Raw genomic sequence first — 23,147 nt, 5'->3', positions numbered from 1 at the left:
TCTTTTTTGTCTCTGGTGACATGGTAGGGCCTTGTCATTCAACAATCTCATGATCCATTGATGGTTCTAGGCCACCTCTCAAAGCCTAGAGCATTAGTAGGATTCTTTCATTGATTCCCAAAGCCTTTTTTTAACATGGTCACCATGGTATAGATGAGTCAAGATCTAGCCTGCTGTTTTGATGATAGTGAAAAAACATTTGGCTTATTATATTTTGCCAACTCTGAGTAGGGCTATTGGCATTGGATTCTTGGCAATCTTACTTAATGAAAACATACACCAAATGACTGTTTCACAAGGTAAGGTCACTTCTACATGGGAATCAGAGAGTTTTCATGGATGAAAGGTTGTTATACTATACCTGGAAGGACAAATGAGTTTAGCAAATTCAACAATATAATTTAGAGGATAAAGGATTAACAAATCAAATGCTGTGATCCTAGAAGGGGTATTGCCATAGGACCATACACCCATCTCAGGTGGTAGCACAGAAGTGTACCTTCCAGAGACATGAGGCTAAAAGGCTAAAGAGATTCATTCCTCACCTGGGAAAACTGGGCAAAACTGCGATCTGAAAACAAGGGCACATGTCCCAGCAGTTCATGGCAGATGTCACTGAAAGACAGAAAACATAGAGCTTGGGGGTGAACAAGGGTTACAAGCAATCCTGACTCAGTCTTTCTACATAAGGAATGGGTGGGGAGAAAGGAAGTAATCCCTTCAGGTTTATGCTCTTATTTCCAAGAATAAATTGTGTACAACCTTGGGATCAGGTGAGGGAGAGTACAAGAAAAAAGAAAGAAGGAGGAAAAAGTAAGAGACAGGACAGGACACAGCAGCCAGGGGGTCTTAGGTATGGCCAGTGGGTGCAGAAGAGCCAATATTTCTGTTGGCATTCCCCCAGATACCTGAGTGGCTGTGGATCATGAACACCTCCCATCCCAAGTCCTCACCTTGGCATTGACATTCCTGGGCAGATACAATGTGCTAGTTATTCTCCACAGGAAATGAAAAAATAATTTTTAATAAAATTGTTCCTCTCTTATTCTAGAGTGGGCAGCAGTCAGTCAAGAAAGAAAACGTACATTGATTTAACACTTTATGTGTCAGGTCCTTTAAGAGCAAGTCTTTTCTGATTTATAGTAATAAGCTTTGTAGGCAGGGAAAGACCATTTTAGATGTCCTGTTGACTTTTTGTATAAATTGCTAGCTGCCTAAAGAGATAGATAAATGCAAAAATAAGCAGCATAGTAGCCAGCAATTCTCTACTTCCAGTCAAAACACAATCTAGGCAAAGAAAGCTTAAAATCATGTAGGCATGTATTTAAAAAGTGTTGAGATAGCTTGCCATTTCTTTTTTCTGTTCCTATTTTGGAATTTTATAGTTCTGATTCCTACAATCCCTTTGAAATTTGAATGTGACCTCTCATTCCCATGGTCAGGGAAGTTCTGGATCTTTAGTTCACAAGATGTTCTTATCTCCAATTAGTATGGTCTATTTGAACAGAGAAAAACCCCCAGAAGCGATGAGTTTTTCTCTTAGCATCAAACAATCCAGGCAACTTGTTCTACGGATGAGTCCACAAAGAAACCAAACCTCGTTCCTGGATTAGGGAGAGGTGGCAATCACTGTTGCTGGCAACTGGTGGAGGGAGGATAATACTCACGGTTCAGGTGTATACATGGGCTTGGACCCATGTCTGATGTACTGGGTGCAGTGGAAGACTCGGAATGCCAGGCCACCCAGGAAATCCCGAGAGGAAAGCAGGCCAGCCACAGGTCGGAGGCGGAAGCCAGTGCAACCTAGGAATCAAGAGAGAAAGAAAACTCAAAGCCTATCACAGCAGAGCCAGAGGGCTCTGAAGATTTTTAGGTAGGGAAGCAATACACCCTCTTGTCCAGGAGACGGGTGCCAATGCCAGATAGACTTCTCATCTTCAAATATCTACCCGAATATTTTCTAGTTGGGTGATATGGGCCAAATAAGTTCAAGTCTCTGAGACTCAGTTTCCTCACCTGCAATATGTGGATAAATACTTCTTAGGATCATTTTGAAAATCAAAAGAGCTAGCAAAGTACTTTCACAGAATCTAGCACTTTGGAAACATCCAATAAATTTACCTTCTATTATTATTTGTTAAGTCGAAATGCTTATTCCCCTACTCCTTATATTTCCAGATTATAGAGAAAATTTTCATGGTATTTCCCAGGAAGGAAAAGGATGAAAGGAGCTCTCTAGCTTCTCTATCTCACCTCACACAGTCCACCCCATGAGGACCAGTGACTTCCCTGATTGGGGCCTTTGGGAAGAGCAATGAATATTCACAATTTCACACTTTCTTCCCTTTTCTCTCTTGACTGTTGGTCCATAGAGGAGCACACTCTGGTCTGCTCTTGGCCATGCAATGGACTACACACTGTGCCAATGAATTGGCAAGGAAGTCCATGGTGGCTACACATCTCTACAGCATTCTCTAAGTAGCTTTTATTAATAAAGGTGTCATTTTGTTCTCCATCTCTTTGGTTCCTCTATTTTCTTCTCAATTCGTTTCATACTTAGGAGGAGAATAAGAACAGTGAGCATCATTATAATAATAGCTAATGCTATACATTGCATATTATTTGTCAGACACTGTTCTAAGTACTTTATGCATAATAACTAATTCTCACAATCCCCATATGAGGTAGATGTTTTTACTATCCCCACTTTACAAATGGGGAAGTATGTGTTTACTATGGTTAGTTGATTGTTTTAGTTTGGTTTTGCTAAATTGACACCACCTATTGTCAGAGAGGAAAATCCTTATAACTCCTTGAAAGTGATGTCATCCCAATGATGCGGTTCCCCACTAAGATAGTGAGTCCAAGTTAGCCAAATGCACTGAGCACCTACTATATATGTGTCACTATGCTGGTGATTTCACATGCAGAATCTTATTTCATTCTCACAACTGCTCTCTAAGAAATGCTAAAATGCTGACCCAAACTCCATTGGACAGATGACAAAAGTGATATAGGCTCATCCAACTAGAGAAAGTCCAAAGCAAGATTCATACCAGATGGGTGTATAAACTTGGAGCTTGGGCTTTCTTAGCACTGCCCACAGTGCCCACATTTCTTACACACAGACACACTTCTGCCATCTCATAACATAGCAGAGATGCAAGGAAAACCATGACTGGGCAATCTGGGCTTTGAGTATGAAAAATAAAACTACAATGTTTCAGGGGCATTGATAGGTAAAACCCATGTCTTGTGCCTTTAGGGAGGGAGGCGATGAGCGTACATTAATGGTGGAGGCTGGAAGGGAGGAAGAGCTCAGCAGTGACATTTCATTTTTTCCTGGGAGAATCAATCTACATGCATTGCCACCGGCATACTCACACTAGACTCCATTTATTGCCCTCCCCTCCTGCCCCTTTACCTTTGATCCCTATGTTCACTTACTCTGCAGAAACTGAGACACCTCCTCCAGCTGAGGAATGTTATCTTCACGGAAGCCACAGTACTTTTCCAGAAGTGGGAAGATGTGGTTGTGCTCATAGCAAGCATGGGTTTTATACAAGGACTTCAGGGTCTTGAACACCGTCCCCCAGGTTTTCTTTTCCTCCTCTGTGTATTCCACTCGAGGGATGGGCTGCCCACTAGAACAAAGGCATGAGATATTTGTCTCTAGCAGGACAGGTGCATGAAGGAGTGATAGCAAAGCTGTCACCACTTGGACTCCAATGGATTATGTAACTTGTATGAAAGAGGAAAATTCCACTTCTCGATGTAGGAAACATTCAACTGAATTGGTTAAGCAATGATACAAGATCTAACCTCATCAACTGCCCCAATGATTTGCTGTCACATTGGGAAATCACTTGGCCTTTTTGCTCTCTTATCTCTCATTGTTTACTTAAGGTGGAATTTCATTTACCTTCAGAGGCCAGGCAGGTAATGTAAATATATAAAGTATCAGGTATAGACAATAGGAGTGTGGGATTGAGACAATGAAGAATGCATCCTCTTTCTAAACAAAGGCATCCAAGTTCAATTAAAGCATCCGAGTTCAATTAAAGTTTTGTATTATGTCAACTAAAGTAATTGTGGGCTAACGTGGATTAAATATGTGCACTATGAGTTTAAGACTGACCCTTGTTTAGTGGGCAAGCACTTGCTGGATTTGAGATGTTGGTCCCTGAGAAGTTCTGTAGGTATTTAAATGCATGCTAAGTACGAGATCTGCTTATCTAACATCTTCCGCTATGACATAACAGAACTACAGGGAGCCCTGTAGATCCTGAATCAGTGGGGAGAGGAGGGCCCAAGCATCTAGATTCCTATAAGTTCCCAGATGACATGCTATCATTCCAGAGTCATCAGTTTGAAAGGTCCTTTTGAAAACTATCTAAGAAGGAGCTGTATTGTGAATAGTAAAATAAAAGAAAACCAAAGAAAGCCTGATTTAGAAGACCTGTGACTGTTCTGTGGGCTGGAGGCCTGTTTCCTAACAGGATACACAGTGTCTGGGACAAGGAAAGACTGTTTATCTCAGAATAATGGCTCATCATTAGGCTCCAAACTGGATCACTCCTGCCTTTTCAGAAGTGTAGCTCACAGGAAAGTAAAGTCACTGCTATGGCCTATAGGTGGGCAGGGATCAGGGGGCAGAGACAGATTTTTGCTTAAGTATTGAAAGCAAAACATGCTCAGAGGGTTCTGTAATGGCCAGAAGTGATTGTGGAAAGGACATCAGGTGGATCCCCACCTAAGGCTGCACCATTATTTCAGGGCTAAGTGCTGATGAAGGGAAAGAACAGGCTTTTGACACAAACAGAATTGAGTTCAATACTTGGCTGTGCCAGTTCACAACTAAATTGCCTTGGGCATCTTAGTAAACCTTTCTGAGCCTGTGAAGCTATTACATGGATTATTTGGAGACACATTTTATCAACTGATCACTATACTGGGACTCTATGATTCATGGTGCATAAATTTGACCCCCATGTGGGACAATTATTGAGAAGGCACTAGAGACCCAAATGTGGGGGTTGTTGGCATTGAGGGTAGCAGAAGCTAAGGATGGGGACCAAAATTGAGTCCTAAAAAATGTTACAATTTCTGGGGTGGGAGGAATTGGCCAGAGGAGATGAGAAGAAACCTCAGAAAGGGAGGAGAGAAACCAGCAGAAAGTGAAATCTATGGAGAAGTACAGTCTCCTGCTTCTGAGAGTCCCCAGACACCCATGGAAGAGACTGAGAATAATTGTGGAGTTAAGTAAATCTAAGTTCCTCATTTGAAAGATGACTTTGTCTTCTGTATACAGAGCTCTACCATCTCTTTTGTCTCCCTCAAAATTGTTAAAGAACCACTACTCAGGGTTCTGGTCAATTGCTAAGTTTCTTTTTGTAGACACCTTTTCTCATGCCCTTAACTTAGGAACAGAGCTCAGACACTAAGTTTCCCACGGGAACATCTGAAGTTCCTGGGGAAACTCACAATAGTTCACCAGTTCTCCTCCAAATAACATATTTTTAAAAAATATTTTATTGATTTTTTTTTTTTACAGAGAGGAAGGGAGAGAGATAGATAGTTAGAAACATCGATGAGAGAGAGTCATCAATCAGCTGCCTCTTGCACACCCCCTACTGGGGATATGCTCGCAACCAAGGTACATTCCCTTGACTGGAATCAAACCCGGGACCCTTCAGTCCCCAAGCCGATGCTCTATCCATTGAGCCAAATTGGTTTCAGCCCAAATAACATATTTAATAATTGCATTTTCCTTTGGCTAAAAGAAAGCAGAAGAGGAGCATAGAATCCTAGACAGGGGGAAAAAGACACTCATCTGAAAATTGCCCTTCTCAGCTGGATCAGCTGGGATGAAAGAAGAACACTGAGGCTGGTGTGCCTGAAACCTCAGATTCATTATTTCAGCAAAGCAGCCAACTCCTGAATGTAAATGATGCTCTTTCTCTTTCCATGTTTAATGTGGAGAATGCCAGAGGCTCTTTTATTCAGCACTGAGGCCTTTTATAATTACATCAAATATCGCAGCGTAATTACACAACAAAGCCTGATAGAGAGATAGGCCCTGGTGCACTGGGTAATTTTGTTTTGTCTAGTAGCATTTTTTTAAAACAGGTGTTATTAAAAGGGGCTCTACATGTGTTTGTGCACATGGGCGCGCGCACGCGCACACACACACACACACACACACACACACACACACACAGCAGGCAGGATTCTTCATGCTGGTGTTTTCCAAACTTAGGCAAGGAAGAGGCAGGTTAGGAGTGTGCTCTTCCCCCCAACAATCAAGCAGACTTACTGTCGGTAGTTGTAGGCTATGTCAGCAAAATACTTCCGTCTTGCTCGGTACACAGGATCTTTAAAGCCCTAGGAGAAAGGAGACACTTGGTATCTCAAGGCTTTGAGTGAGAGCCTTGAGCTCCTTCCCTTGAATATACCCTGAAAATAAATTCTCAGCTAAACCAAAGGTAAGCTCTCACACCAATATGAGAGATGCATTATTAGCAATGCCCTTAATTTACTGAGCCCCATGCCATGGGATTCCAAAGTGTAAATAATGTACAGGTTTTAAAGAAATCTCATTCATAAGCATTTCTAACTTGTAAACCTGCTAAATTAGACCAAGCTGGTAGGATTGACATATACGATAAAGATATACAATATCCAGTAAGTGTTTGACTAATGGTATTTAGAATTGCCTCCTAACTTCTTGATAGATAAACAGTACATGCTTACTGCCATTGCAATTTTTAAAAAATACCATTTATTGATTGTCTACTATGTGCCAGTCTCTGTGTGCTAGAAACTTATTTTATGTATAACTCTGACAACACAATTGTAAGGTACATTATTTTGAAGAGAAAACTGCACTCTCATGTTAAGTGTAGCATAAATCACAATAGCCAAGACATGGAAATAACCTAAGGGTTCACTGATGAGTGAATGAATAATATTCCATTGCCTATGAGTATTTATTCAGCCATAAAACAGAAGAGAAAAAACTTCTGACAATATGGATGAACTTTGATGGCATAGTGCTAAGTGAAATCAGTAAAAACAAATACTGTATGATCTTACTTATATGTATATGATTTGAGAAATAGAGAAATCCAAATGTTTCACCATGGAAAAGTAAAATTATCAGACTTTTTTTTTCATTCCACACCTAAGTTCCAGATAAGTTAAGTAATTATTAGTTTAGAAAATTTCTATGACATGATTATCACAAGGTATAACTTGTTTTCCCAAAGCATTGCATTGTTTTTCATCAGTAATTGCTATAGAACTCTGAAAAATCAGAACTACCATTGGGTCTACTCTTCTGGGAGAAGATCAGTTGATGTGATAGGAAAAATGGGCACCATGATTTTATTTCCAAGCAGCACCAACATACTCTTTCATGAAGTCATCTACTGGGCTGAAAGAACAAAGCATCTCCAATCTGAGAACTCAAAATATAAATTTAATGGGTGTCAATCATTAAAGCTTGACCGTGACTGTCATCCTTACCTCCCAGTCTTATTTAACAGTCAGTAGTAAATGGCTTAAACAGCCCCTAGGTAAGAAATGTAGACTTTTGTCCTTGCAAGATGCCTTGAAGAACATCTAGTTCTATACTTTGATCTACATCTGAAGAAGGGGAAGCTCAGAGAACCATCTGCCCAAGAACCCTCAACTAAAGAACCAAGATCTCCACACAGGTTTTCTGGTCCTAACCAGGCTGATGAGTAGAGGTTTGAGGTTGAAGCTAAAAAAGGGAGACAAGAGAAGGATGTCCATAACCCATGGATTTCCACCTCATCATGTCATATCCAGAAATGGGGTGTCCAAGACAATGTATGTTCCCTTTTAGACTCTCTATCTTTAATCTGTAATGTACTTTGTCTAGGTAGTTTAAATATTTTTTTCCATCAGTGAAAAAAAAGCTTGCAATAAATTCATATATCCAATAAATGTCAACTCTGTCAGAGAAATAGGTAAATATATTCATGAAATGGTGGAAGAAGTACACCAAAGCCTAACAAAAGTTATGAAAATGAGAAAAAAAATAACTGTTTTAGTCTTATATACTATTTATGCTTTTAAAGTTTTCTGCTGTGTGTAGGGTGTTTTTAATAGCTAGAAAAAAGTAAAATAAAAGTATAAATCCATCTCAAATAATTATGGAGAGTGGCAGCAAATTCACCCATTGAGATACATCAACATACATACGGATTCTCTCTGTGGGATGGTTTCTAACCACGGTTCTTTTCAACTCAAAGTCACTAAAAAGTTCATTATTAGCCTGCAAGGGGAATCCCATCAACTAGACTGCATAGGCTTTTGCTCTTCTTATTACCAGTGAAAGGGAGCTATAACCTGGAAGTCCATCTCTCAGGGAGCTGGTCTTCCATCCTATGAGCTCCGGGGACCACAGGGCCTCCACACCACGTGGAACACACTGTGAATGAAGCTATGGTCGGTGATGACTAATCATCCTGTCCAATTTAGTCTAACAGCAGCAATGTCAGAAACACTGCATGTAATTTATTTATAATCACCCTGTCTCAATTAGGCTAATAGCAGCAATTTGAGTTGCACTGCGGGTAACCAAGTATGTTTTGACAGGAAAATAGATTGCTGGTGAAGAAGTGATGAGGGGAAGGCGGGAGAGGGGAGGACAGATGGAAGAAAGTATAGAGAATTCTACAGTGTACAGTCTACACACGATTACTTTCCTTATTCTCAGGATTTTTGTTACCTGAGTGTGTTGTAGCATGTGATTTTGTTTTTGGGGAGGCTTTGGGAAAAAAGGGTAGCTATATTGAAAAGTTCTGAGTATCCTTCTAGATAGAGATCTTATATCATTATTTCCTGATATCATAGCTAAGCTTAAACCTCAGAAATGCCATCTTTAGTCACACAGACTGGAACTAATAAAAGTAATATTAATGTCAACTGTAGCTGCTTTCTTTGTCTCCTCCCCAAAACCATCTCTCTTCACTTTAGCCCATGTAAATTTAACAAAATGCAAATCTGGTAGGGTTGCTCCCCTCCTTAGAAACTTTCAATGGCTTGTAATCACTTTTAGGATATAGTTCAAAATCTTGAGCATAGTCCTTAGGGCTTTATGTGATCCTGCCCTACCTACTAGTGTATTTCCTACTCTCTGCACAACTACATATTATATCTCCAAATTTGTCCAGATTGGTCTTATTCTAATTATTTAAACACACCACGCTTTACCCCCCACATGGAGGCCTTCACACACTCTATTCCCTCTAATTGGAATACTCTTCCTCACTTTCTCAGACCAATAAACTACTACTCAGTCTTTCTATCTTGGTTTACATCACACCTTCCTTGATTTTTCCAGTTTATTGGTTTTCTTCTACAATACACTCTCTCAGCAATCTGAGTGTTTTTCCTTTTAGACAATCATTATACTTATTTTTTAAACATAATTTTACTGATTTCAAAGAAGAAGAGAGAGGGAGAGAAAGATAGAAACATCGATAAGAGAGAATCATTGATTGGCTGCCTCCTGTTCGCCCACTACTGAGGATGGAACCTGCAACCTAGGCATGTTCTCTGACTAGATATTGAACAGTGACCTCCTGGTTCATAGGTCTATGCTCAACCACTGAACCACACCGGCATGGCACAATCATTATACTTGTTAATAATTATTTAATTCAGGAATCTGTTTGTCTTACTTATCACTGGATTTTCTGTACCCGGCATACTTGGCACACTCCTGAGTAAGACCTATTAAAAATTATGCAAACATAAGCAAAGCAAACGTAATGGGGTGCCTTTTCAAAATCCTATCAGATCACTATTTAACAAGCTCACTGGGTGCTCCAGGGGAACAGACATTTGCTTGAAGTGCAATTTACAACTTAGTAAGGCCCCAACACTTCAAAGTTGGATACTGATGAATATTTATTCCAAAATATTAGTTCTAATATATTTTATTTTATGATCCTGTTGCAAATGATTTGTGTTTAGTAGAAAAGAGAACACTCACAGTTACAGCTTCCCTGCCTTCTAGGACATTGGTAATTTGTGAAACCATCTTTCTGATCTTATTCCAGAACTCTATTTTTCAAAAAACATTTATACTTTGGTCTCTTGTGTCTTCCTTTGCACCGTCTTTGTCATCTTGCTGGGTCCCTCATTTCTGAATCCATGGATCTTTGACACATGTTCACTATATATACCTGTATAACAGTTGTTTCTAATTTTTTAAAAATTACACTTTGTCAGAGCAACTTAGTTAGAATCCTACAAGTCATTGATGATGACTCTACTGGCTGACTTTTAGGATAGATTCTGACAGGCCCTCAGGTGGAGAAGGTTGAGTGGGCAGAAGGAAGAGAAAAGGAGACAAGTATTGGAAATATAGTCCCTGGTCTTGGGGAAGAGCAGGTTCTTGTTGGCAAGTTGAAAAACAGTTTGAGAGACTTGGATCAAGAACAGAAATAAACACAGGACAGTTTTTGGTTGCTCACATTTTCCCCACTGAAAGCTTTCTGCAGTGTGGGTCTTCATCTAGAGTTTAGACATGGGGGCAGGTGTTGGGGAAATTGAAAGAGAGAGCTCTGAGTGGTAGGGGTCACTGTATCTCCTTCATTGTCTCTGAGAATATTGCTAAACTACTTTTCTCTGCATCCTTACCAGGTTAGTTGTGGGCCTATGACTGAGCTGTAGTCAGTGGAATTTGAGTGAAGAGATGTGAGTCACCTTCTATCCTGGCCCATGTGAACCTCCCATGAGCCATTCTGTCTTTTCCAGGCACTGGCACCAGGCTCAGACTCCAAGGACTTGGAAGATGGTGCAGCTCTTAGTTGGAAGGAGACTTGATCTCTACATATGGAGCAATTTCCCTATTGACTACACTGGAAATAAACTTTTCTTGGGTTAAGCCATGGAGGTTTGGGGGCTGTCTGATAAGTAAGCAGTTAGCCTACCCTGGTTACCAGAGGGCTTAACTCAGATCTCCCTGTTTGGGAAGTCCTTCCTAACCATTCTTCCCACAGTGACATTAAAACTGATAGCATAGCAGTAAACCTGGTACTTACTCATACACTCTTTTTGCTTTATGATTTAGCCAAATAATACCCAAACTATATTCCATGGAACACTACCATTCAAGATAATGATGCTAAGGGTCAGTAAGGGATTCCATGGGTAAACAAGTTTGAGAAACATTAGGTGAAATGAGTTTCTTTTTTGCAGGATTTCCAAAGCCTCTAATGAGACCATGGAACTTGTAAATGCTGAAAATGGGGTTTTAGAACACAGTGTTTCTCCCTTTGATCATGAGATCTTTTTCATAGACTCTAGTTCAGGACACATGAATATGACCCTCCACTTGCATATGTCTTATGGCTCCTGAAGGTTATTATGAGTTATGAAGTGGTGAATTTATTTTGACCTGATACTCTGTGCTCAAAGTATAAATCACAATGACACAGCTCTACAGCATGAGTGTGGGAACCACTGGGCCTGGGGTCCAGGTGGATGGGAGGCTCTAGGGAGGCCAAGATATGTGAGTTGGGCCTTAAAAGTAAATATTGCTTGCATATTAGCATAACCAATGGACACAGACACTGAGGCAGTGGGGCTTGCCCAGGGTAGAAATGGCTGGGAGTTGCGGTTAATTTGGGGAAAAGTAGACATATGTAAAATTTTAAACAATTGATAATAATAATAATAATAATAATAATAATAATAATAAAAGTAAATAGAAGCCTTACAGCAGGGAAGGGGCATCTGGGGGATAAGGAAAAGCATCCCTGCAAAGGAAGCAATGTGAACCAAGCACAGAGGCTGAGAACAGTTGGAGAAAGGAGAATTGCTTTTAGAAATGGAAATCAAACAGACCCACTTGCATTCTGCTTGCCACCCTCATCCCCTCTGCCATCCCTTTGGAAGAGTAGCCACTCACCCTCTTGTTTCAACCTTTACAACTGGAGGCTCCTGGAAGGAAGGGATCCTGTTTTATTAATCATTTCAGCCCCCTTCCCTGCACATGGCCTGGGACACAACTCACAGACACAGGAGCCCACAGCCCTCTCTGGCTGAGATTTCTCACTGGAAAATGAGAAAGTACAACCTTCCCATGGATTAGAACATTTAAGCTTTTAAAATGCAGGGAAAGCATTGAGCATAGTGTCTGGTACACATCCACACTCAAGAAATGTTAGCTCTGAATATCATTCGCTTAATAAACATTAAGTGGAAGGAAGACAGGGGACAGGGATAGAGGGATGGAGAGATGGAGGAACTGATACAGCTAGTCTATTTCATTCCCCTTCATCTCTGTCTCAGGAGCAATCCCTCCCTGGCTCATTTTCCAGCTGGGCTGTGTTGGAGGCCCTGGTGTGGGCTATTGGGTCAAACCTTAGTGCCTACTGCCAAGAGCAGGGGTCAGGGCAAGGTGCACCCCTCCGGAGCCTGTGGGACAGAGGAACAGAGGGTCCTCTCCAAGGAACACCTCTACCCACACCCTGGAGGGCCTGTTCTGACCTTGGCCCATCTCTGGGATGAGAAGCCACGGGAAGGAACGGGAAGAGCCTGGCCTCTCCTCAAGGGAACAGTGTACCTGATAAATTATATTTTTACGATAAAATGCATGTCACTGAGAGGCCAGGGAGCCAAAGACGTGGGCTGAGACTGTAAGGAGAAATTAACTCCAGAATTTTAAGATCAGCCCCATCTGCCTCTCAGAAGGCAGGCACCAGGACAGAGGTGGGGAGATGGCCAGGTCTAAGGACTAGCCTCTGTTCTCACATCCCCAAATGACGGGGTGTGGCCAACGAAAGGGATGTGGGGCAGGGCAAGGGCTCTGGAGCTTGGTAAGAGGAGAAAGGCCACAATGGGCCAACCCCATTGTCTGGGTCAAAGGTCATCAGACAGCTTTGCAGAGAAATCCTATCTTTTTTAAAAATATGTTTATTGATTTATTTTTTTTTACAGAGAGGAAGGCAGAAGGATAGAGAGTTAGAAACATCGATCAGCTGCCTCCTGCACACCTCCTAGTGGAATGTGCCCACAACCCAGGTACATGCCCTTGGCTGGAATCAAACCTCAGACCTTTCACTCCACAGGCCAACACTCTATCCACAGAGCCAAACCAGTTAGGGCAGAAACCATATCTTTGAAGATGCCTTGCTCTCAGGGCCTCCAGCCAAGAGGCCCCAGACATGTCAAAGTGGATCATTCACAACTTACTCAACTGTAAGGACCCATGTGACATGAGAAGAAATTAGACTGTGGGTAAAATACAGACAGTCCCTTAGTGTTAGACTAACCCACTGCAAATGGAAACAGCCTTCAAGTCATTTAAAGATGAATGAAGTCTCTTGCCTGGACGGACAGTAAAGAACAGTCAACATGATCATGGTTACACCTCTTGCCTATAGAGGCTGCTAGAACTAGCTCTGAGCGAGGCTGGGCTGCTCCATCCTAGGACCCCCAACCCCAGAGAAAATGGGGATAAAATCTCACCACAATGGTCCTCTACCCAGAAGCCATTAAAGGACCCACTCCCCTGCCCACAGGTCATGGGTCGCAGTCTGAGTTCTCCATCTTTTAAAACCTGACCCTCACACCTACCACACCAGCCAGCCCTTCTAAAATATTCCAGGTATTTTCAGGACCCTGAACCTTCACATGTACTGTTCCTTCATGTACTGCCTCCTGCCTCCTTGTTTGCCTAGCATCTTCCACTCAGTTTTCAAGATCCATTTCAATGTCACCACTCCCCATGACCCCTGGATCTGGCAGAGTTGTTAGTAGACTTTGCTGTCTTCCAAGCACTTGAATTAAACCTCTGTAATTGTAGAAAGTCAGAGAAATAAAGATTACTTACGTATCTGAGTGTGTTTGTGGGTGTGTCTACACACTTATATGCATATATCAGATATAAACAATAGTTTCTAGATAACTCATATTTGAGCCAACAACAATAATGGCTATGATAATGATGATGGTGTGTGAGTAGGCACTCAATAAATGGCTGCTGTACAAGAAAACAAAGACACATTGCTCCAGAGTAGCATGGGGAGTAACCAAAAGCATCTCATGGGCAGGGCCATGGACTCACGGGGTGGTCTGCATCCAGTTCTGCTCCATAGCTGAGAATCTGGTTGGCAAATCTGTCCAGATCTTGAATGGTCCTTGGGAACCAAGGTACTGAAAAACAGAAAGAGCCAACTGAGCAGCAGATTGGCAGGACATGGTCAAAATCAGAAGTATGCAATCGGCCCCAATTAGTCAAGTCAGTGGTAGTGAAAGTGGAGTTCCAGACAGCCACCAAATTACTGATTCAAAAACTATATCCTGTTTTCCTTGAAAACTATTTTTTTTTAATTTCAGCTTTGTTCAAGTATAAGTGACAAAATGGTAAGATATTTGAAAGGTACATGACTGTGATTTGATGTATGTATACATTGAAAGAATCCCAGCCCACGTTTTAATTAGCACATCCATCACCTCACACTTATTTATCTTCTTTCAGAGGGATGTGAACATTTAAGTTCTATTCTCTTAGGTAATTGCAAGTATACAATACAGTATTACCACCTATATCACTGTTTTATATATTTGATCCTCAAACCTTATTCACCTTATCGCTGAACATTTGTAGCCTTCTACCATCTCCTATTTCCTCCACCCTCAGCCCCTGGCAGCTACTTGTCTATGCTCTGTTTCTATGAGTTTAACTTATTTTTTAGGGTCCATATATAAGTGACACTATGCAGTATTTGTCTTTCTCTCTCTGCCTATTTCACTTAGCTTGGTAGAAACTAATTTTAAGTCACATTCCCAAGCATTTTCTCTTTCCTGGAGATTTTCTCTGAATTATCTCAAAATTAATCTCCTTCCCACCTATCATAGTAGAGAGGAACAGTTTTTTTATGTTTTTCTTTAGCAGCAGAATATGGATGAAATCCCAGAATACAATCCAGATTAAACCAGAGCTGTTATATTGTCAGCAAGGATGAGCCCGTGAGACCCCATCTTCTTATCACGGGTCTCCCTCGCAATAGTCCCAGGCATCCTGGAAGACTCTTTGGATGCCAACACCCATTTGGAAGCCACTGGTGAAATGGACTGAATGGAGTCAGGTAGCAGGATTTTAGAATGCTTAGCAGAATCCAAGGAATCTGTGGGCTTGCGTGTGTTTGGAGCAGCATAATAGGAAAGAAGATGGGGTCTGAGCTGTGTGGCCTGCAGACATTGGTCATGCAGAGGTGGTGGCACCCAGATTGCTGTGGCCTATAGCAATCCTAAGAGTGGCATTGTCCCAGGAATGAACAGAGACTAGGGCATTTTGGACTGTAAGGTCCATGAGGGCAGGAACTATGAGTGCACTGTAGTTCCAGGTGCATAAGAGGAAAGGAAGGAAGGAGAAGAGGAAGGAAAGAGGGAGAGAGGATAGAATAGGAAGGAAGGGAGGGAGGAAGGAAGGGGAAAAGTCTGGTCATGTTAACATGTAAGGCATTAATAACAGTAACCATCATGCATGGAATATCAATTCTGGTTTAGTTGCTATTTCTGAAGCGTCTCCAACGTTAGGAAGGTATTATGCTTTCTATTGTTCAAATGAGAAACAGAGGCTCTGAAAGCCTAAGTAACTATTTTATAATCACACAGGAGTAAGAAAGTGGTAGACCCAGAAAATAAATAGAGAACATAAGTAAACATAATGGGCGGACTGTGACGTGAGCCCAAGGCACCCCTCAATACCCTGAAATGAGATTTAGGGGAAAGGATACTGAACTTGCAGTCAACCTGGCCTAGGTTTGACTCCAGGCTCCATCTACCTATTATCCTACTTGTGCCTCAGTCCTAACTATAAAAATGGGAATAAAAGCAACAATAATGGGAAGCATAGCAAAAAATGTTGAGGCCTTACCATGTACCAGGTGCTCGCTTAGCATTTTGGTTGGAATGCCTCTTTTAATATGAGGATTGCTGTGAGAAGTAAATAAGAATGTAGGCAAGGCGTGCAGCCCAGTGTCGGGCCCATAATAGGTAGCTTTCCACCTGGGGCAAATTATTTCTGATTCTGCCCAAAGACTCAGGTCCAGGTCAGGCAGGAAATAGCATGTGTGCCATCTAGTGGCCATACTAAGGAAACGTCATCCATGATCTAGACACACTCCATCAAAACAGGAGGCTTTTCTCAGCAGTGTTAATACAGGTTCATTAAAAAAAATAATAATAAATAAAAAAATTTAAATAAATGTTCATTTTGAGCCTTATTTCCATGGATCTGAAGTGCTAAGATCTCTACTGCCTATGTGAGTAATAAAAAGTAATATTTGACCTATGAAGTGAGTGCTATTGGTCTCCCCATATTACAATGAGGAAGCTAGGGTACAGAGAGGTTGAATAGCAAACCCAAACACACACTGCTAGAAAACAATGGTCAGTGACTAACTCAAGTCTGGCTACTCCGCTGTCTCAGGCCTTAACCATGAATCCACCCCAACACATGGGCTGGGGGCAGAGCACACTGGTTTGGACAGCTGCCTGCCTGATTGTCTTTGCAGCTTCCCACCTGGGGTTCCCATGGCCTCAAAGCCCAGCCCATGTCTCCCAATTATCTCTCTGTGATGATAATAACAACAGGAACAAAGATGGGCAACAGAGCTGGACAGCTGGGGCTGAAACACCTTCTCTGCGCTGACTATCTGTGGCACCCAAGAACTTCTTTGTGCCTCAGTCTTCGCAGCAATAAATTGGGGATAATAATAGTGCTATAATGTACTACTTTAGAAGAACAATATGAGGGTAAATGAGTTAATATATGTGACTTGCTGAGAACAGTACCAGCACATCGTAAATACAGTTGACCCTTGCACAACACAGGTTTGAACTGCACAGGTCCACTTGTGTGCGGATTTGTTTCAATATTTATTCATAGATCGTTTGTTATTGGTAAAGCTTTTGGTCAACAGCAGGCTGTTAGTAGTTAGTTAAGTTTTGGGGGAGTTAAGTGATACTTGGATTTTTGACACAGTACAGGGGACAGTGCCCCTAACCTCCCATTGTTCAAGGGTCATCCGTACTATTATTGCTCCACTACAAACTCCAGGGAATTATTTTTACTGGGCCCTTAACTCAACATAGCATAGAGGACAAAATAGAAAGCCTTCTACCAAAGCTAGAAGGTCTGCCACTTATTTATTGTATAATTGAGCCAGCATTTTATCTCTCAGAGCCTTAGTTTCTTTATCCACAAAATGGACAAAAACTGTCTTATTGCATGAATTAAAATAGCAAATGTGACAATCTCAGCACAGTGACTGACTCAACATAAGGGTTCAGAGTTCACCATTAGGATGACAAAGATTTTAATGATGATGATATTTAGGGAGAGGAGGGGAAATGAAGGAGAAGCAAGTCTAGAGTCAGGAAGCTGTTGGTCAGCCCAGCTCTGATATTAACAGGCTTTCTAATCCTGGGCCTCAGTTTCCTTCTCCATAAAATGTGAGAGTTTGGATTCACTTGCTGCTGCAATCCCTTTGGGGTTTCAGATTCCAAGACCTACGGAATGCCTGTGACGGGTTGAGATTGGCCTAGACCCCTGAAAACACACTTCTACAATAGTTCAATCTGTGTGCAGCCTCACTTGTTTCTGGAAGTATAGTCACTCCATTTGCTCTGCTCCCAAAATGCATTGCCCTTACCCTTTCCATTTCTCCTCTCACCAAAGAAACAAAGATCTTTACCCCACAAATAGAAGTCTGGTCCCACACCTTGATTGACTCGCAGCTGTGTGTGCTGGCTGTTTCTCAACTGGACGCCAGAGGGCAGCAGAACCAGCATATTTTCAGCTCTGAGTGACTGTGTGTGTGTGTGTGTGTGTGTGTGTGTGTGTGTGTGTCTTCCCAAGGGAAAACATTAGTTGAGCCACATGACTTAGTTCAGACCCCTTGGTGGAGAAAAGTGGCAAATTTGGGAAAATTGCAAAGACTCAACCAACTGAAGTCTTGGTGAAGCTAAATACAGCCTATGTGTTGTCCGGGTAGAAAGAGGACCCTGCCAGGCCTCCTGATGAGGAGTTCACCAGCTGTCCCTTGGAGAGCAGAAACAAGGCTGAAGGAAATGAGACCCAGAAGAGGCAGTTCGAGGTGTAGGGAATATGGTATCAATGTCCCAACAGGCCTTAATTTCTGGGGAAGAGGCCAACCCGAGCAGGGCTGTGAAGTGGGCAGTGTGGGGACACCATGGGCTCCAGGGACAGAGACTGCAGAGGACCCCAGACAAAGACAGGACCAAGTCTTTACACCGGTGCCTGCCCTTCATACTGCTCAATGGGAGTGCACACCCTGGACTGGAAGCCAGCAGGTCTATGTTCACGTTTTCTCTCTCCCACCCCAAACTGCATGACTCTGAGCATGTCACTTGAGGCCTGAGCCTCTGGCTTCCCATCTGTAAAATGGGTCAGGCAATCAATCCCTCACTGGCCTGCTGGGTTGGGGGGAGAACAACTGATCAACAGTAAGTCAAGCTGTGTCTTCATTACACAGAGACACTTCCTAGTTGAGTAAGGTGACGCAGGCCACTGGTGGTAGGGCAGATCCATTTCTGTGTCTCCATCCTCTACAACGGGGCTTTTCCAAATTTCCCAGCCAAAAAATTATAGCTACCTTGTTTTTTTATTATTATTATTTAAAGTTACATTTTTTTTGAGAATTTACGATGCACCAGATCCTGTGCTAAATGCTTTCCTTCCATTATCTACTTAAATTCTCAGAGCAGCCGAAACTGGTTTGGCTCAGTGGATAGAGCATCGGCCTTCGGACTGAAAGGTCCTAGGTTTGATTCCAGTCAAGGGCATGTACCTTGGTTGTGGCACATCCCCAGTAGGAGGTGTGAAAGAGGCAGATGATCAATGATTCTCTCTCATTGATGTTTCTAACTATCCCTCTCTCTTTCTCTCTGGGAAAAAAAAAAATCAGTGAAATATATTTAAAAATAAATAAAATTCTCAAAGCAACCTTAGGTGGTACCATTATTGTTTCTGCTTTACTGATGAGCAAACTGAGGCTCAGAGAGATGAGCAGACTTGCTCAAGCTCCCTGGGCTGGAGTTAGAACTCTGCAGCTTGTGTATTCCACCACTGTTCTGGGCTGGCTCGGAATAAGGTAGGCGGCACAGGGGTCCTTGGTTTTAGATTCCTGTGCTCTCCCCAGGAGAGGGAAAGGAGGTGACGAACCTGAACAGGAATCGAAAGGCTCTTGAAGATAATCCCCAGGACAGCCCAGGGCCCTGCCACCTTTCATCCCAGGCCTCTCTGGATTTAGAGGTGGTGACTTTTTAATTCCTAAGTTCTCAGCGCCTCCCACACATTTTCTCTTCTTCGATGAAGGTCACAGGCCTCCCCACCACCCGCTCTCACTCACAATGCTGGGAAATGTAGACTGACCCCCACGACCCGGCCTCTGTTTTGAAAAGTTAAATCAGATTAGTTCATTAATGACCTTTGCAAATACCTCGGTGGTGGGCTGGCCCCTGCGAGCCCCTCCATAGCCTCGCGGACTGCCCGGCTTGGTGGTTAATGAATGACTTGGGTAGCCTGGTGCAACAGAGGCCCTCTGTGAAGCCAGAGGCACTGGGGATGGGGGAGGGGGGGAGGCAGATCATTAATGAATATTGATTTGGTTCCAAGGGAAGCAGCCCGAGGGAGAGCTAGCCCTGGACACCCACGTCGTGGTCTCATTATGTTGGGGTCAACTGCTCAGCTCAGACACCAAGGGGAGACTGACTGGCTTGGGAGGGCTCCTGAGCCAAAGGGCCCCACAGACCCAGCTGGAGCCTGCTTCCTGGCCAGTGGGTCAGAGCAGGCCCCTTAAATTTATAGCAGTTCAAGGTGCAGGCGGAATCCCATCTAACCCCCTCCCTCCACCAGACTTTCACCAGCCCCAGGGGTTAGCCAACAAGGCACCCCAGCCTGCCCTAGACTTCTGCCTCCAGCCTGTCTCCATGAAAGCAATAAATCCTCCATTTCTTAGGCCCAAAATAGAAGGATGCTTCTCCCACCCCCTCCCTGGCTCCTGGGTGTCTCTCCTCCAAGGCAATGACCTCCAGCCCCCAAGAAAAGCAGTCCCTGTGCTAATCACAACATCTCCCCCTGAGAAAGGAGGGTGGTTTGCCAATGTCCTGCAGCATGAAGACTTTCAATGGTTTTTGTTTGTTTTTTTTCTCTGTGAAGGGGAATCTACTTGCTTTCTAGATAAGGAAACCTTCTTTAGGAAAGCCTTGGTAAGAAGGAGTGATCCAAATGCTGGATGGTGGTGCCAGGCTCTCCCCTGCCCCTCCTGGTCAGGGCAGTGGCCATGGTGGGTTCAGAGCCCACTTCTATAATTGATATGCTAGGCAAAGCATTTGCTCTCTCTCTCTGTCCATATGTTAAAATGAGAATGAGAACTGGATGGATAAAAGGAATCTAGCCATGAAACAAACAGTAAAAATGTGTTGAAATAAATAAATGGATGAAATGAGTAAATGGTTATGAATGAAATAAATGCATTTTTTAAATGGCCTGCAAGGTGCCCAGCTGGTGTGACTCAGCTGGCAGGTCACATGCACCAGGCAGTCACCTGTCTGATTCCTGGTTAGGGCACAACTCTGGTTGCAAACTCGATCCTTAATAGGGGGCATGTAAGAAGCATTTAATAGATGTTGCTGTCCCATCAATGTTTCCATCTTTCTCTCCTTCTCACTTCCTCTCTCTGAAATCAATTGTATATATTAATAACCTGCAAGGTCATTATTCCACTCAACAATCTACACTAGAATGTCCTCCCAATATCCTTTTTAAGATGTCAATATCTCATAAACATATTTTTGCAGGTTGCCCACTCTATCTCCAAATACTGAATTCTGATTTCTGAGCACTCACAGAAAGATCTGATTACCTATCACTTACAACTGAAGTTACTGTCAAGCTACATTGGATGATTTTTAAAAAAGATATCTGAAGACTCTTCCATAGAATGTCCATCACTTTCCAGGATCCCTTCTCCAACCCTATTGACTTCAGAGGACTCAGGCCATGCCTAAGGATTTAGACAAAGACTTCACCAGCAGTCACCTTGAAGATCTGGGACAAGGTTTAAGGAAGTAAGATCCGGGAGAAGCAAGTTCTGGGTGTTGGGGAAGATGGAATATGTTGAAACAAAAGTCCTGTTGCCAGCTGCCAGGATGTATGGCAACATCAACACATCCAGGAAAAATCCAGGTATAATGCAAATGGCCATCAATATGTGTGTTTTTACAAACATGCAAATACGTGGTCTCCTGCAGACTCAGGACCACAAGCATCTACAGCTCAGAGAGGCTCCCATGGGCCAAGTGAAATGCACGGGAAGAGATTTGGAACTGAGAAGGGGACAACAAGAAGGAGGGAACACACAACAGAGGGGCAGAGGAAGCAGCCAGCAGGAGAGAAGAAAGACAGGCACAGGTGATGGGAATGAATAAAACCCCTAACCATCTGGACCTCCCTCCAGCCTTAAGCAACTTCTCTTAAAAAGAGAAGTTGTGTCTCTTAAAAAATATGCAAACATACATTCACACACACACACACACACACACACACACACACACACGTACCATTATGCCCCAAATTCAGGGTCTTTTCAGATTCCTCCCTATCCTTCTTCTCATGCCAATTGATCTGAAACTTCTGTTCTTTGGGACAGCAATATTGAAGCAGAAAAGAGAAAACTCCAGAGGGCTGGGAGGGCAGAGGTGTATGAGAGAAAAGGAATGAGTATAATGATGTTGCTTTAGGTCTTCTTGCAGTGATTTTCCCCCTTAAATTGTTGCTTCATAAACTGATCCAAATAAAAAAAAGAAATAAAATCCTAACTGCCCCAAGGCTAGATAGATAGATAGATAGATAGATAGATAAAATAAATAGCCCTCTACTTCCTCACACACAAGAGCAATCTGGACTCCTTTTGCTTCCACACCAGGATCTTCATAATCACCACAGCTTGAACAAAATCCACTAAATGTCCATTTGCTTTTGGAAAATAATTCCCAACAGATAATTTTCTCCAAAGGTGATGATCCTTTACTTCCGTCTAGCTCAGACATTTGGTCTGGCTGCTTTTGCTGGCTGCAATCTGTCTCCACGTAGGAATTTCCCACCTCCCTCCAAATGCAATGTCATGCAGACGACTCAAAGGCAAAGATAAAAGGATTAGGAGATGGATCGATGGAAGATATTAATGCTCTTTTATGTTGGGTTGAAGAAGGATTTGAGGTCATCAGAAGAGAGGGTAGCAGGAGAATAGAACTCAAGTATTCAAAAGACTCTCTGGATTAAAATCCTATTAAACTCACATCAGCTTCTCCGGGAGGCATTTAAGAAGGTTGGGGTTTCTTTAACTTGTCACCATAATTAACCTTCTCTTAAGCTCTTTTGGGTGGGGAAAGTTTAGCAATTAAAAAACTGAAAAGTTTCATTTTCTATCACCCACATGGCCTTTTGAATGGTTTAAACACCAGAATGAAAAGTGGTTTAGCCTAATTGATCTGAGGGGTTCAGATCTCCCACTTCAACCTGCTGTCAGACTTGCTCCTGAGGTCTGAGCCCCTCACTAGACAGGGCATTTTGTCAAGTGAAAAGAATCAAAGGTTCAGATCTACCATGATGCTTTTCTTCCTCTAATCATCCTCTCACTGAGCTCTGCAGAAAGAGCAACTCTGCAAAGGGATAGCTGTTTCCCCTAAAAAATCTGCTTCTGGGCCCAGGCTTCACTTCATAAGAACTACCCCCAGTAGCCCAAAGAGCCCATCTCTCTCCACAGGTGCAAAATTACCCAAGTTTCAGCATCACCTGTGTCCCTAGCATCTGTTCTGTTACGAGGATGTGAAGGTCAGGAAACCCTGACAGGTAGGGGCAGCCAGTATGGGATGGAGCAACCAAGTATCTGAAGAAATGAGAGTTACAAAACATGTGCTGTTTTAGAGGCTTAGTACTCAGAGTTTTTCTCCGCCAGGCAGAATGTCAACCCAATTTTAAATCTCAACACTCCGCTGGGGAATCAAAACTGTGCTATGTTCAGCCCTTGTCCCTCTACGGTATCCACCTGGGTGTCTCATTGCCTCCGTCA

The 23,147-nt window shown here is 42.7% G+C and overlaps 1 protein-coding gene across 2 annotated transcripts in view; it reads right to left on the bottom strand.

Annotated features, from left to right (window-relative positions):
• PAH (phenylalanine hydroxylase) overlaps positions 1–23,147 on the bottom strand; it is a 47,071-nt gene that overhangs the window by 5,091 nt on the left and 18,833 nt on the right. The window contains exons 4-9 of one of the 2 annotated variants that reach the window (XM_045587585.1): positions 20,622–20,753; positions 14,111–14,199; positions 6,317–6,384; positions 3,448–3,644; positions 1,668–1,803; positions 546–615 (exon numbers count right to left, since the gene is read on the bottom strand). In XM_045587585.1, coding sequence (XP_045443541.1) covers positions 546–615; positions 1,668–1,803; positions 3,448–3,644; positions 6,317–6,384; positions 14,111–14,199; positions 20,622–20,753 — 692 coding nt within the window. The remainder of the gene's footprint in view (positions 1–545; positions 616–1,667; positions 1,804–3,447; positions 3,645–6,316; positions 6,385–14,110; positions 14,200–20,621; positions 20,754–23,147) is intronic. The other variant, XM_036456680.2, reaches the window with a different exon arrangement.

This window comes from Pipistrellus kuhlii, unplaced genomic scaffold (assembly GCF_014108245.1).
Source record: "Pipistrellus kuhlii isolate mPipKuh1 unplaced genomic scaffold, mPipKuh1.p scaffold_m20_p_3, whole genome shotgun sequence".
NCBI classification, from domain to species: Eukaryota; Metazoa; Chordata; class Mammalia; order Chiroptera; family Vespertilionidae; genus Pipistrellus; species Pipistrellus kuhlii.
The sequence above is the reverse complement of the archived record's forward strand: the minus strand, read 5'-3'. Positions and strand labels throughout refer to the sequence as shown.